This window comes from Varanus komodoensis, unplaced genomic scaffold, assembly GCF_004798865.1.
Source record: "Varanus komodoensis strain SLA01 unplaced genomic scaffold, ASM479886v1 scaffold6_1, whole genome shotgun sequence".
In the NCBI taxonomy this organism is placed as follows: Eukaryota; Metazoa; Chordata; class Lepidosauria; order Squamata; family Varanidae; genus Varanus; species Varanus komodoensis.
Genome location: NW_025336345.1, coordinates 6,146,198 through 6,158,861, shown reverse-complemented (window position 1 = coordinate 6,158,861; position 12,664 = coordinate 6,146,198). Strand labels below are relative to the sequence as shown.

The 12,664-nt window shown below is 47.1% G+C and overlaps 1 protein-coding gene across 3 annotated transcripts in view; it reads right to left on the bottom strand.

The window, feature by feature from the left end:
- Nucleotides 1-6,818, bottom strand: part of PDLIM7 (PDZ and LIM domain 7) — a 47,693-nt gene extending 40,875 nt beyond the window's left edge. For 2 of the 3 annotated variants that reach the window (XM_044450939.1, XM_044450938.1), the window contains exons 1-2: nt 6,662-6,818; nt 1,096-1,202 (exon numbers count right to left, since the gene is read on the bottom strand). In XM_044450939.1, coding sequence (XP_044306874.1) covers nt 1,096-1,200 — 105 coding nt within the window. In that variant the 5' untranslated portion in view covers nt 1,201-1,202; nt 6,662-6,818. The remainder of the gene's footprint in view (nt 1-1,095; nt 1,203-6,661) is intronic. The other variant, XM_044450937.1, reaches the window with a different exon arrangement.
- Between the last annotated feature and the right edge of the window lie 5,846 nt (nt 6,819-12,664).

Below are 12,664 nucleotides of genomic sequence, written 5' to 3'. Positions count from 1 at the left end.
TCTAGTCTGACCCCCGGCTCCAGCCAGCTCCATTCACGACATGCCCGCCATGTGCATGTCCAGCCTATCTTTGAACACCCTCACCGATGCGGCCTGAACCATGTCCCGTGGAAGCTCATTCCATACCCTCAGGGTCCTGTCAGGAAGTGCTTCCTGGCATCTAAATGCAACCTTGGTTCCCTGAGCTTTGCTGGATGGACTGAGGATGGGAAACTTTAGTGAAGTTTCCCATCTGCCCCAGCACAGACTGCTGCTTGGAATGAGCTGAGATCCAAAGAGGAGAGTGGCTGTATCTCTCATTCCCTATCCTTCAGAGGTCAGCCCCACCTCACCCTCACAGCCGGCTTGTGAGTATGCAACAGGGACACCTAAAGAAAGCAGCATCGGGACAGAGACATGATTGATTAGGGACCAAGAGAATCAGCTGCCAACGACAAGTCAAAACCAGATGACTGCACTCTGGAAACGGGCAGTGAGATCTACTAAGTTACACTTCTTGGCATCAGAAGCTGAACAGTAGGAATATGCATGTGCTAACATTACCACAGCTCCTTCCTGTGGAGAGTTATCTCTACCCAGCCGCAAGCAAGAATCATTGCCACAGACCCAGAAATAGAATGTGGGAGCCTCAAGGAGCCCGATATCAAGTAACAGCCTTGATGCAAATGGCCCTCTCATTACGTCATGAGGTGGGCAGCCAGGGCCCCTTGACCCTTGGTTGGCAGAGGGTTTTCAGAAGGGGAGCTGCTGCCACGACCAATCAAAAGGCACAGTGCATCCGCTCCACCTTTCACCCCTTGTATGGAGCTTTTGGTAAGTAAAACCAGAAAACATTGCAGGAAAACATGGGATGGTTACAGCTGGAAGAAAATTTTATCTGCCCCCACCCCCAGAAAATTCTGTGTACAAAGCAAGGCAATTGCACCACTAACACCTTGTCTGGAAGCACCAAAAATAACTTCGTGTGAAGAGACATGTGGAAGCAGTGGCAAAACAGCACAACCAGGACCCCCTGACATCCTACAGGATGGGGGGAGGCCTGAAGGAGAGGAATGATACCTTTGTGGGGGCATCAGGTTACAACTCGCAACTTACCCTGGAGATGGAGAGCGGCATGTTGAAGTCCTTGCCACCCTGCAGCCTAAACCCCCATGGCGCCGGCCCATCCAAGAGCACCTTGTACGAGTCCATGTCACTCATTTCTGAGGAAGAGAAGGGAATATCAGCTTAAAGGTCACAGGAGCAGGAGAGCACCGGCTGCACAAGAGAAACTCTGGGGCAGGAGCTCTGGTGTGACTACTGCACACATCGGGCCTAACTGTAGTCCTTCATGCTCTCCCCATCAATGCTTCCCCTGCTTGCCCCAAAGCAATACTTGCAGTTCCAGGGAAGCCTTCAGAGCTCATGCTAGTGCAGCAGAGCACTAGAATTTGACAGCAGAGGCAAAATATGCACACAAAAGCAAGGAGGAGGTGCCTTCTAAATTCAGCCCTCAAAAACCCACTGTGGTAGCAAGGCTGGTCTTCCATATTCAGACAATTTCTGCCAACCAAAGACCCTCATGCCCAGATGGGTTTGGGATGCATTTATTTTAAACCGTGGCCCAGCCTGGCTTGGGTCAGCTGAAGTCAAAGGGCTTCAGCACCAGAGCAGCCTCCCCACAACCTGCTACTCTTTGGATATTTTGGACTACCACTCCTAAGATTGATGACCATGAGCTAGGGTGATGAGAGTCGAAGTACCTTTTTACATGCTACTTTTTAACCTGCCACTTTACTGGGGGTCCTGCCTCTGGATTCTTCGTGGGATTAATACTGGCTCCTTTACACAGCTTTTTTTCCAGGGATGTCTCTGTTTTGCTATATGTTCCATTATATAAGCACTATGTGGTGCTGTATTACAGTAGAATTGTACAAATGCTGAAGGATTTCATGCCACCTTCCACAAGTAATGCCAAGTTTTCCTTAATCTAAAAAGCCACATAAATGATTGCAAAGAACTGGAAAGGTCCTGGAAGATGGCAGTGGTGTGTAAAGCACCCGCAAACTACTGTGAAGAATCACAAACATCAAATAAATACACCAAATGGGCTCAAAGTCCAAAACCTCTGGGGGCTCCATGAGGGGGAAGGCTGCACTAGAGAGTGCAGGAACAATCACAGATGACAACCTAGTCACATGATCAGTGCTGGAATCAGTGCCCATTCCAAATGACTGTATTCCCAGGACCAACCTGGTTTAACTGCTACACACACACACACACACACACACAGTGTGATTTGGCCATGCTCCTCAACAGTGGAGGCTACCGGGAACTGCACGCATTTATTTTTAATTGGACAAGGCAGAGCACGGCCTCCATCACAGTAATGTCAAATCACAGTGTGGTCCGAAAAGCCATTCTTAATGGACTGCACTGCCACAGCTAGCAGAAGAGACGCAGACTTGAGAAAATGATGGGATAGGGAACTCCCGGGGTTAGGAGGCGTGCTCTGCTGCCACAGCCTGTGCTTTAGACAGCCGCCAGCCAAACAAGAAAAAGGGGGCAAAGCCCTGAATGTGCTCCTCCTAGTTATCTAGGAAGAGATGCCTTCTGCTAGGCTCACAGCATACTAGTGGAAACACCCGCACTATATAGCAAGCAAGTAGACACGATCGCTTTTGGACACAAATCACTTCCTTCACCCTCCCCCATTCTCCCCCAGGCAGTTTATTGCCTATATAAGGGCCTGCAAAACGACGCTGTCATCCTCCACGAGTTGCTCATCAAGATTGGGAGAAATGCAAATGCAAACTAATGCAAACATGAAATACTTTCTTGCTGGGTCTAAAGGAGGAGTTAAGACAGACCTGGGGGAAAACATAAACGCACCAGAACAGAAACATCGTGTTCTTTTGGACAGGGATCTAAGCAGCCATCCCCATCTAGGACAAATGAAAGAGCTGTAATGGGAGGTCCTGAAGGGCCTTCAGAGCTCCTTTCCACAGACAGACAGACCGACAGGGGATATATGGCACCACCACTCCAGAGGTCCCTCTCAGCAAACCAGCTTCAGTTTGGAGGACTGCAGCGACAGCAGCTCAAGGCTTTCTTCTCCATGGGAACATTGGAAGAATGTGTTCTGCTGGGATGGGGCTAGGAGCTTTGATTTCTCCTGCTTCCTCCTCAGGCCAAGTCAGCAAAACATGCCTGGACGGGGCTGTATGCCACCAGTGGCAGGAGGAGGAATGCCTTGGGCCTCCCTTCTCGTCATGGGAGCGGCTTTACCTGGCCAGAGGTTCTGCTAGGATCCTGAGGCTGTGGCATCCTCAGCCAAGCAGTGCCAGTGCGGACATCCTGGGATTAGGCAGGCATGGCACTCTCCGGTGATACCTAGTAGCTCTGGCACTGCTGAAGCAATGGGGCATGCACTTGTGAGGGAAACAGCATCTGGATCAACCTCAGGTGTCCAGGCACAGAGAAAGGAGCAAGAGACATGAGACTGGATCCAGGATAGAAGTGAGAAGAGAAAGGCCATTCCACCCCCAGGCTGCAAGGGACCAAACATGGAAGCAAGGGGCCAATCTAGCTAGACAGGAGGTCTACATGCACAGATGGGCATTCCTGGGAAGTGGTTGGTGAGCAGGACAAGAACAACAGACCCTCTGAAGCAGCAGCCATGTCTGTCTGCTACAGTATAAAGAAAAAAAAAGTGGCATCTTAAAGGCTAAAAAACATAACTGTGCCATAAGCTCTCATGGACCAGAGTTAACATGATCAGATTTAGAAAGCATTATCCTACTTTGGCAGATATAGAATTGGGAACACTGAGGTTAGAAGGAAATGAAAAAGAAAGAAGTACAAGCTACCTCAATTATTTCAAGCTTACATCTAGTTCAAATTCTCACAGTGACCATTAAAGTAGCGGTGTTGATCCTGACATCTGTACTGTACTCATCATGGATTTAAAAACAGGAATCAAATGAGGATATTGGAGAGAAAAGGGGCTAGATCCCAGTGATACTTAAGAAGGCAAGAATTACCCAATGAATGACACAGCAAGCTGTGCTGCAGCTTTTAAAAGCCCAGAAAGATTACCACACCTTAGCCAGTACCAACATTAAGGATTATGGATTTTTCATTTTTAAAAAGCAGCCACCAAATGCTTTGCATGATTTAACACATGAAAATCACTCATCCTCCATAAAGCAACTTGAAGATAAACACTGGCCTGCAACATCTATAAACATAGCACAAAACAGAAGGGCTTTCAATTTTCCTCGATGTGTCATACTAATTTGTTGTAACTCTGTGTTAGCAAATAAATTTCCACCCACCCCAGCCAGCATCACTGATGGTACAGGATTATGGGAAGTGCAGCCCCTAAACATCTGGGAGACACCATGTTGGGGAAGGCTAAATGAAAGTCACCAAGTACATAGTTTCCCACTTTGCACAACAGCTCTCTATAAGCTTCAAGAAAACTGAAACTGCCATATTAAATCCTCAATAGTTGGCAAGCATCAGGAGCTCTCTTCTCTTGCCCTCTCTCAACAAGGTCATTTGGGACTACAGGGCAGTGGTACGGCGAAGAAGGGTCAGCCTCTGTTTCTTCCCTTTTTATGGTATGCCTGCTTGTCTCCAGAAGATGTCCAGATTTATTTTTCATTTGGTGGATCCAGCTGACAGCCATCAAAGAAATGAAAGACCTAGATGAGCAATAAACAGACCAGCTCAACAGGAAAATGCTGCACTCCCCCCTCTATACCAGTTCCTTAGTAAACTCCTTTTACCTTGCTCCTCTTGCTATTTTGCTTTGTTTTGGGTTTTTTAAAGGAAACTGAGCTATAAACAAAGTGACATGCCCAAGCCACACTATTCTTGAGAGAAATAAGGAGCCAAACACCTCAGAAACTGCCTTTTGCCTTAGTTGGAAGTCCTTCACATTACTGCTAGAACCTTGCTTGGTCTTCTTGATCATAAAGGGACACAAATTCTTTGAATCAACAGAACAATAGAATAAGTTTGTCTTCTTTATTACTAGCCATCCTTGCTGTAAATACACAGACAGAAAATGGTTTGGAGGCAGGCAGGACACCTTCAAGAGCTGAGCAGGGCAGTCACAGATAGGGCATTTTGGAGGGCTTTCATTCAAAGAATTGCCATAAGTTGGAAATGGCTTGACAGCACATCGTAACAACAGGAAACCACAGTTATTTAGATCAGCCTTCCTAACTGTGGTGCCCTGCTGATACATTGGCCTGCCACGCCCATTACCACCATCCAGCATAACCACTGGGCATGAGTTACAGTCCTATACATCTGGAGGGCACCAGGTTGCAGAAGCCTGCTTTTGCTAGTCATAAGATTGTTGATGGATTACCTCCAGAAACTGCTTAGGCTAACAACCCATTCCTGAGTATGTCCAGCCACATGCCTCTTGAAACTCAGAACTGGGGCACAAGAGGGCAACATCATACAAGATTATTTGCCCTCGGCATCTGATATGCAGAGATACTTTGCCTTCCATGGCTCCCCTTCCAAAAGTATTCCCAATTTGAACACAAGACGGCAGGTCTTAAAAGCAGGGCTGTGAAGCTTCCTGGTGCATGGCAGACAATTCCATCACACGAGCTCTTAAAGCCACAATTTAAAAAGATTTAAAAGCAAGCACATCAGGGCACAAGACGCTTAAGTTTAAGAAATCCTGTAATTCAGTCCCAGAGAACAGGCTTGCTTTGCTATCTTAAAAGTGACCAGGGCAGATTCCACCATGGGAGCAATGCTGTTCACAGCACTTTAGGAATTCAGAACTTCCAAACATGTTGCAATGTTAGGTTACAGAAGCTTAGAAGCTGTTTTAGATGAATGACAGGAATAGGTATAGCGAGAAGCACATTAATGGAGAGGTACATGTGCAAGAGCATGCATATATACAGTCCTCCAGTGAGAAACCCACATTTTCTCGTACTCGAAAGTCTATAGCAGTTTACCTCGAGCAGGTCCCCTCCAGATGTATTGACAAGTCCTAGCACGCTTCAGTCAATACACCTGGAGGGCACCAGCCCCTTTCCCAAATTCAAAGATGGGCGCACAGTTCTTCCAAGGAGCCGCGCTCCCGCTCACTCCCACAAAACATGACGCTCCTGCTCTGATCCGTCACAGGAAGCCGACAACGCCAGTTACATCCTGGTGCCATGAGCAAAATACCAGACTCGCGGCGCAGCAGCAGCAACACGCCCGCTCCAAACGGGATGCCCTTTGGCACGGCGTCCAGCTCTGCCCGAAGCAAGCAGGGAGACGATCGCGGCCAAGGAGACTCGAGCATGAGCGACCCTTCACACTCCCACCCCTGAGGGCGCGTTGAGGAGCAGGGCGCAGATGCATGAGAAAGAAAAGTGCACCCAGCTACCCACCCAGCCACCCCCTGCTCAGAGAGACTCACGTCCGGCCGGACGCGGGGGTTGCTCTGCCCAGGCTCGACGGGTAGGTAAGCGCTAAAGAAGAGAGGCTCATGTCATTCAGATGCCGGCCCTGCAGCTAGTCTGCCGGCCAGTCGCCCCTCTCTGTCTACACTAGTCCCGTGGCTCCCCGCGGAAGGCGGCTGCTGCCTCCGCTGCTATTACTTAGTGTTGCTGTCGTGCTGCTTCTCCCCTCCACCCGGTCAGAGACGGATCCGTACCTGCAGGGCCAGCACGACACCCTCTCCTCGGACCCTGGCGGAACTACCGCTCTGCCGCCCCCGGACTGTCTCGGCCGCAGCAGCGCCGTCGGGTCAAAAGCGAGAGCCTTATATACCCCTCGTTTTCGGGCCAGTCTGAGCTACTCCGCCCGTTCAGGAGTTCAGCGAAAAGCCCCTCCCATCCCTATCAATGAGCGCGCCGCCGCCGGCCAGGAGCGCATGCGCCACGTTTGCGCCCGGCGTAAGAACGCCCCCTGCCGGTCTCAGCCAAAAGCGTTCTAGGCGAGTCTCGCTGGCAAGGGCGCAGGGTGGGCACGTTCAGCTGCCGCTGGGGTACTTACGCCCTCCTCGGCCGCAGAGATCTGCCGAAGTCCAGCAAAAGAGGTGAGCGGCCACCAGTGCCGGCTCCAGGACTTGGGCAGACACCTCCCTCAGTGACTGTGCTTTTCACCAGCGTGGACACCAGCTGCTTTTGCTCCCCGCTCCTTCTCAGCATTGCAGCCACATGCGTGCTGACCACAGGGAAACGCTCAGCAAGGCGGCGGGGCATCTCGTGCTCCTCCTGGGCCAGAGCGAGAGGCAGGCGAAGAAGCAGGCTGCAATAATGCAGGGAAGAACAAGTCGTGGAGCTTCTTGCTGGTGGGCCCTGGTTGAGGGGTGGGCCCTTGGCAGTGCCCAGCCATAGTGACCTCTGATGCTGCCCCTGGCAGCAGCTGTGGTACTGCTGAAAATGCAGAAAGGCAAATTCATTTGAGAGGTGAGGCAGGACCACAGAGCCCGTATCCATTGAGAAATAAGGCCCGTTATTTTCAGTGAGGCACCCTCCCAAATCAGCATGCATAGGGTTGTGGTCTTATGAATACAGGTACATTCTCCTGAAAAGACAGGCGAAGAGTGCTCTTGTGCTTTCTCATTTTGGAGGAAAATTCTCTCTGGTTAAGCTCAAAAGAAGTATGATTCTCTTTTACTTCATGCTTGAAACTAGAGTCAGGGCTGAGCAACTTAAACTCTGTCCACAAGGCCTCTCTTCAGCAAGCTGTACTTAAATGCAGAAAAACTAAAGAAAAACGACTCCTGACACTGGAGGAGTATTTTTTCGATACCTTCCCACCCGCTTGGCACCTCTGTAGTTTCCATGCTGCATTATATACACACCACCACGGAGCCTGTACTTGTGTCACAGTAGCCCAGGCAGCATTGCAGCAAACCAATGATTTTATTTATTAGAGTTATATTTTGCTTCTTTCTTATGCTGAACCTAAAGTGGCTTATAGCATTCTCCTGCTGCTCTCAATTTTATCCCCAAACAACAACCCTATGAGGTAGGTTAGGCTGAGTGTCTGTGACCAGCTCAAAGTCACTGAGGTCAAGCAGGGACTAGAACCCAGATCACCCGAGTGCCAGCCTTACACTCTTAACCACTACACCACACTAACCACACCACACTAATGATGGATGTAGTATAAATAATGTAGTCCACAAAGGGAAAGGATGCGTACATTCTTCCCTTTTGTGTTACAGGACTTTTCTGCTGAAACTGGCTAATTAGTCTCCTTTTGGTTTCACTACAGCACTGAGATCTGAGATCTACATAAAGAGCTCTTCCTTTCCTGCTTTTTCACTACAAAACTGTAGGCAGAGCTGGGTTATAGTGGAACAATTCCAGTAAACAGGAAGAAGGCATGCCATCATCCTTGTTCTTAAAAAAAAGCCATAAAAATGCTCTGGAAACAGTAGAACTGAAACTGGAGAATCACAATGTTACATAGAGAGTCCAAAAATGACCGTAAGGATTCACAAGTACACAACAAATGCCTTGTGTAGAAAAGTTCACAGGCCCATTCCTTATGCACACATCCAGATCGGGAATAATGTTTCTAGGCTATAGACATATAGTGAAAAGTGGTCTGTGAATGAATGGCACTCTCCAGAAAAATGTTTCCTAGTTCAAGCTTCTTTGAACCTGGAGATAGCCAGAATCAAACCTGGATGCTACACATTATGTGCCACTAAGCTAGGATTCCTCTCTGTGGGTCTGGCTTACTCAAGTTGCTGATCAGCATCTTCCATATAGCCTTAAGTATCTGGTTCTGCCTAAACTTGAAAGCTAAGCAGGGTCAGGCCTCGTTGAAATCTGGATGGGTGGCTTAAATGTTGTGAACCACCTAGAGAGCTTTGGCAGTGAGAGATATTGAAATATAATCACATGCTTCCTGAATGACCAACATGCCAGAAGGCACATGCTTGCCCCTCGTAAAGCCAATGACAATGGCAGGTTTTCCATTTTCTTTTCAGATTTGCAGTAATTTCCCCTGAATAAGTTGATGGCAGAAAGCACTCGACAGACCACTGAACCAGAAGGAGCGCAGGCAGTGCAGCTGACTTCATGCCGTACAGCCATCTGCTGTCACAGCCTGGTGCCTTCCAAATATGTTGGACTGCAATTCCCACAGTTCCCAGACACTGGCCATGTTGGCTGGGAATTATGGGAATTGCAGTTCAAATTTGGAAGACACCAGGTTGGGGTAGGCTGTGACACCATGCAAAGGTCAGGCAGAGGCCCAGCCCTTTTTGCCCAAGATGATCCTCCTCCCATTTTCCCATCCCTGGCCCAGATAATTTGAGAGTTGTTGCTCCTTTCTTTCATTGGCAAGATGCATACTGCATACATTTATTTGCTCTTGCTATTACGAAGAACTAGGCTGCAGCAAGAACAGAACACTTTGCATTTTCATCCACTGGTCCCAGCTCAAGTTGCAGTGGTCCAGGGCTGGGTGAATATTAAAGGGTCGACAGGAGACATGCATTGTGCTCTTGTGATCCCTCACAGGAGTTTGTAAAGCCTTTTCATACACTGTCTCAGAACCCCTCCTATGTTTTCCAGTCTTTTAAACAGGTTGTCTCAGAGCAAGAAAAGTCTGGTATTAAATTTTAAACTGCAACACACTGGAATAAAAGTGTGTAAATCACAAATCTGCAATAATGCAGCTATACCACAGTGCCACCTTGTGATTGGTTAATAGTATAGAAAGGGAGAGCAATGCAACGCCCTGGAAAAGAACCCATGGAAAGCTGATTTTTTTTCCTCCCAGAAAGCAGACAAGACCTCAGAAAAGCAGCAGAGTAAGCCCCTTGTGTAGAGAATGCCCTACCCTCTCTGCTTTTAATGCCCCACCACTCGGACACTGCCACCATCCTCCCCACACTTTTCTGTAATGGCCACCTCACCCAGAAACACCAGGCCAGCACGGCATTTGCCCTGGGCAGCTCCTCAGATGACTCACCTGCCCAGCAGATCTCCAGCTGAGAGACTAGATGAACATGCAGGACAGCACAGGAGGGTGAGTGGCTCTCTTGGGGGGCAGGGTCATTTTGGGGTCTTCAGAGTTTGGCACCCAAAGCAGCTGCCATGTCCCCCCCTCCCCCGAAACAGGATTGCATCTGCCTCAACAAGTGGGAAAAAACTTGTCCCACCCTCTGGGACCTGGGTTGGCTCTGGGAAAGAGTTCCACATCTAATGTACATACTGCAAACTGGTTTCAAAATATGGCTGTCACAGCCCTCAGGAAATGCAAGGATGTAGAGTGTTAAGTCCCATCATTCACCAGAGTATGGTCACTGGGAATTAAAGAGTACTGAGTTCCAATATATCTGGAGGGTCCCAGTATGAGTAAGTCTAGACTAGAAGTATCAGCACCTCAGAAAAACATAACACCCAGGCTTCTTTGTGGGAATCACCACAGTAAAACCTGCTTTAAACAAATAGTTCATGTCATAATGGAGATGTGTCCCAACCTTCTCTATGCTTCTTGACTTCTTAATACCATATATTGCCCTGTCTATAAAAATTCAGCTCGATCCAGTTCTTGTTCCAGCTCTATTTTTACATGCTTTCACTCTTAGGGCAATCTGCCAGGAGAATTTTTTTTTCTAAAGGGGAAAAATAGTTTTGGTAGAAATTCTAAGCAGCACCAAGTTCCTACACCATTTAGCTTGTTAGCCCATAAATGCTTTTCTCCACTGTCACACAGCTGCTTACATTACCTGATAAAATTAATTAGGCACTGTGTGCTATAGCCATTGTCAGTCAGCCTTTCTCGCCAACCTTGGAATCAATTTAAAGTACTCCAAAAATGAAAAGAACAAGGAAAGGTTTTGTGCTTGATTGCCTCCATGTAAGAGGCAGCTAGACTCAAGTAATCCGAAAGCTTGGTTTTATGAGCAGTTCATTTCTATCACAGGTAGTCATTATATACACATTAAGCACTGAATGCCTGAGGTTTTTTTCCCCTTCTCCATCCTTTTGTGTCATGTATTTTTAAATTGTAATTGTTTTTGTTTATATGTAATTCTGGAGAACCTTTCCAGTTGAAGATCTTTAGATGTTTGTGTTGTAGAAAATGTTGCATTTTTATATCCTGAAAGCTTTGACTGGCATTAACTTGATGAAAAAAATAATTCTGTTCTCATATATAAAAGCATCCATGTTTTTAACATTTTTTTTTTTTTGCTGGTGCACAAAGCTGTAAAGAAATAACATATAGAATGGAGTGATCAACAGTCCTGTATATGGAACTAACTTATTCATCCAACTTGATACCTGTGACTGCCAGTATGCACATAAACACTTGTCTTGGTGTGCACCCTCCTGATTCCTATTTTATTTCTTTAAACTGTTTTAAAGGAGACTGGCAAAGTGAAGTTCAACTCTCTAGAACTGCCTTTAAACCTCCACCTCTGCCTTGTTCTTGCATTCTTGGGCGAGTTAAATCTTTTAGCCTCTTTCACTTTTGAAAAATGGGTGATTGTGACCAGCCATACTCACCCTGGTAGCCATTTTATACATGGGCAAGGCCTCCATGGCAACCATTTTGTGAGAAAGTCCATAGTATTCTTTTTTAAGTTCTAACTGGGTCCATGTATCCAAAAGGTTAGGACTCCTGACTGACATACCTACCTGCATGCATGCAGACACCAGTTCCCCTGAAGGTCATCAAACAACATCCACGCAAGTATTTCATGAGTTGCCTCTTTAGATAACCATCAAAACCCAGCAAGAAGCCAGGGGAAGCCACTGAGCCAAAGCAGCTCTGTGGCTGAATAAGGCAACTTCTCAGCCTCCTCTGTGTAGAAATCTCCAGTTGCTTTTCTTCTATTTAAGGCAGAATACAGTGATTCACAGCTTCCAGGCAGAGGCAGTGCTTAGCTCATGTTGAGAAAGGGCTAACAAATGAATTGTGTGGATTTTGTAAGTTGTGAAATAAAAAATGTGATCATCTGAGTCTGTGAAAAGTCCAGTTTCTTCCAAGATTTCCAAAATACTTACTGCACTGTTATCACTTCAAGGTGCTTGCCTAGTGGGGCAAAGAAGGATCCTCGGCTTGAGGCTTTTGCTCCAGTATACACAGCAAAAATACAACAGGATGGACCGGACTGAAAGCAGCATTTGACTTTGATACCTTAACCAGAAGAGGCTGTCAAGTTTTGGGGGGGGGGGGAGACAGCCAGATGTATTGTTATTCTTTTATTCCACTCTTCCTCCAAGGAGCTCTGGGTGATGAAAATGAGTCTTCCATCTCAGTTATTCTTCACAGCAGCCCTTTGAGGTGGTTAGGCTGAGAGTAGGAGAATGGAATTCAGATTTCCCTAGTCAAAATCTACTGCTCTAGCCCCTGTAAAGCAGTTATTTTTTATACAATTTTTAGCAGGTTGCTTACCGTTAAGTCATTTTAATTCCAAGTACACTCAACTGATTATTTTTGTCAAAGGTTGAAACTATGGAAAAAGTGACAGACAAGATTGTTTTCTTTTCTTGAAGGAATTGAGGCTATGATTGCTGAAGGGATCAACAAGCTCCAGACTTACTAGCTGGGCAGCAGTACTCCAATTCTATTCCCCCAAGTTCTGGATTTATTCCCCAGAACCCTAAGTGTACATTGGTTCCAGTGGAAAGGTTTGTTTGTTTTCATTTCCATTTAATTGCTCTGTGCAGAGCATTTTTCA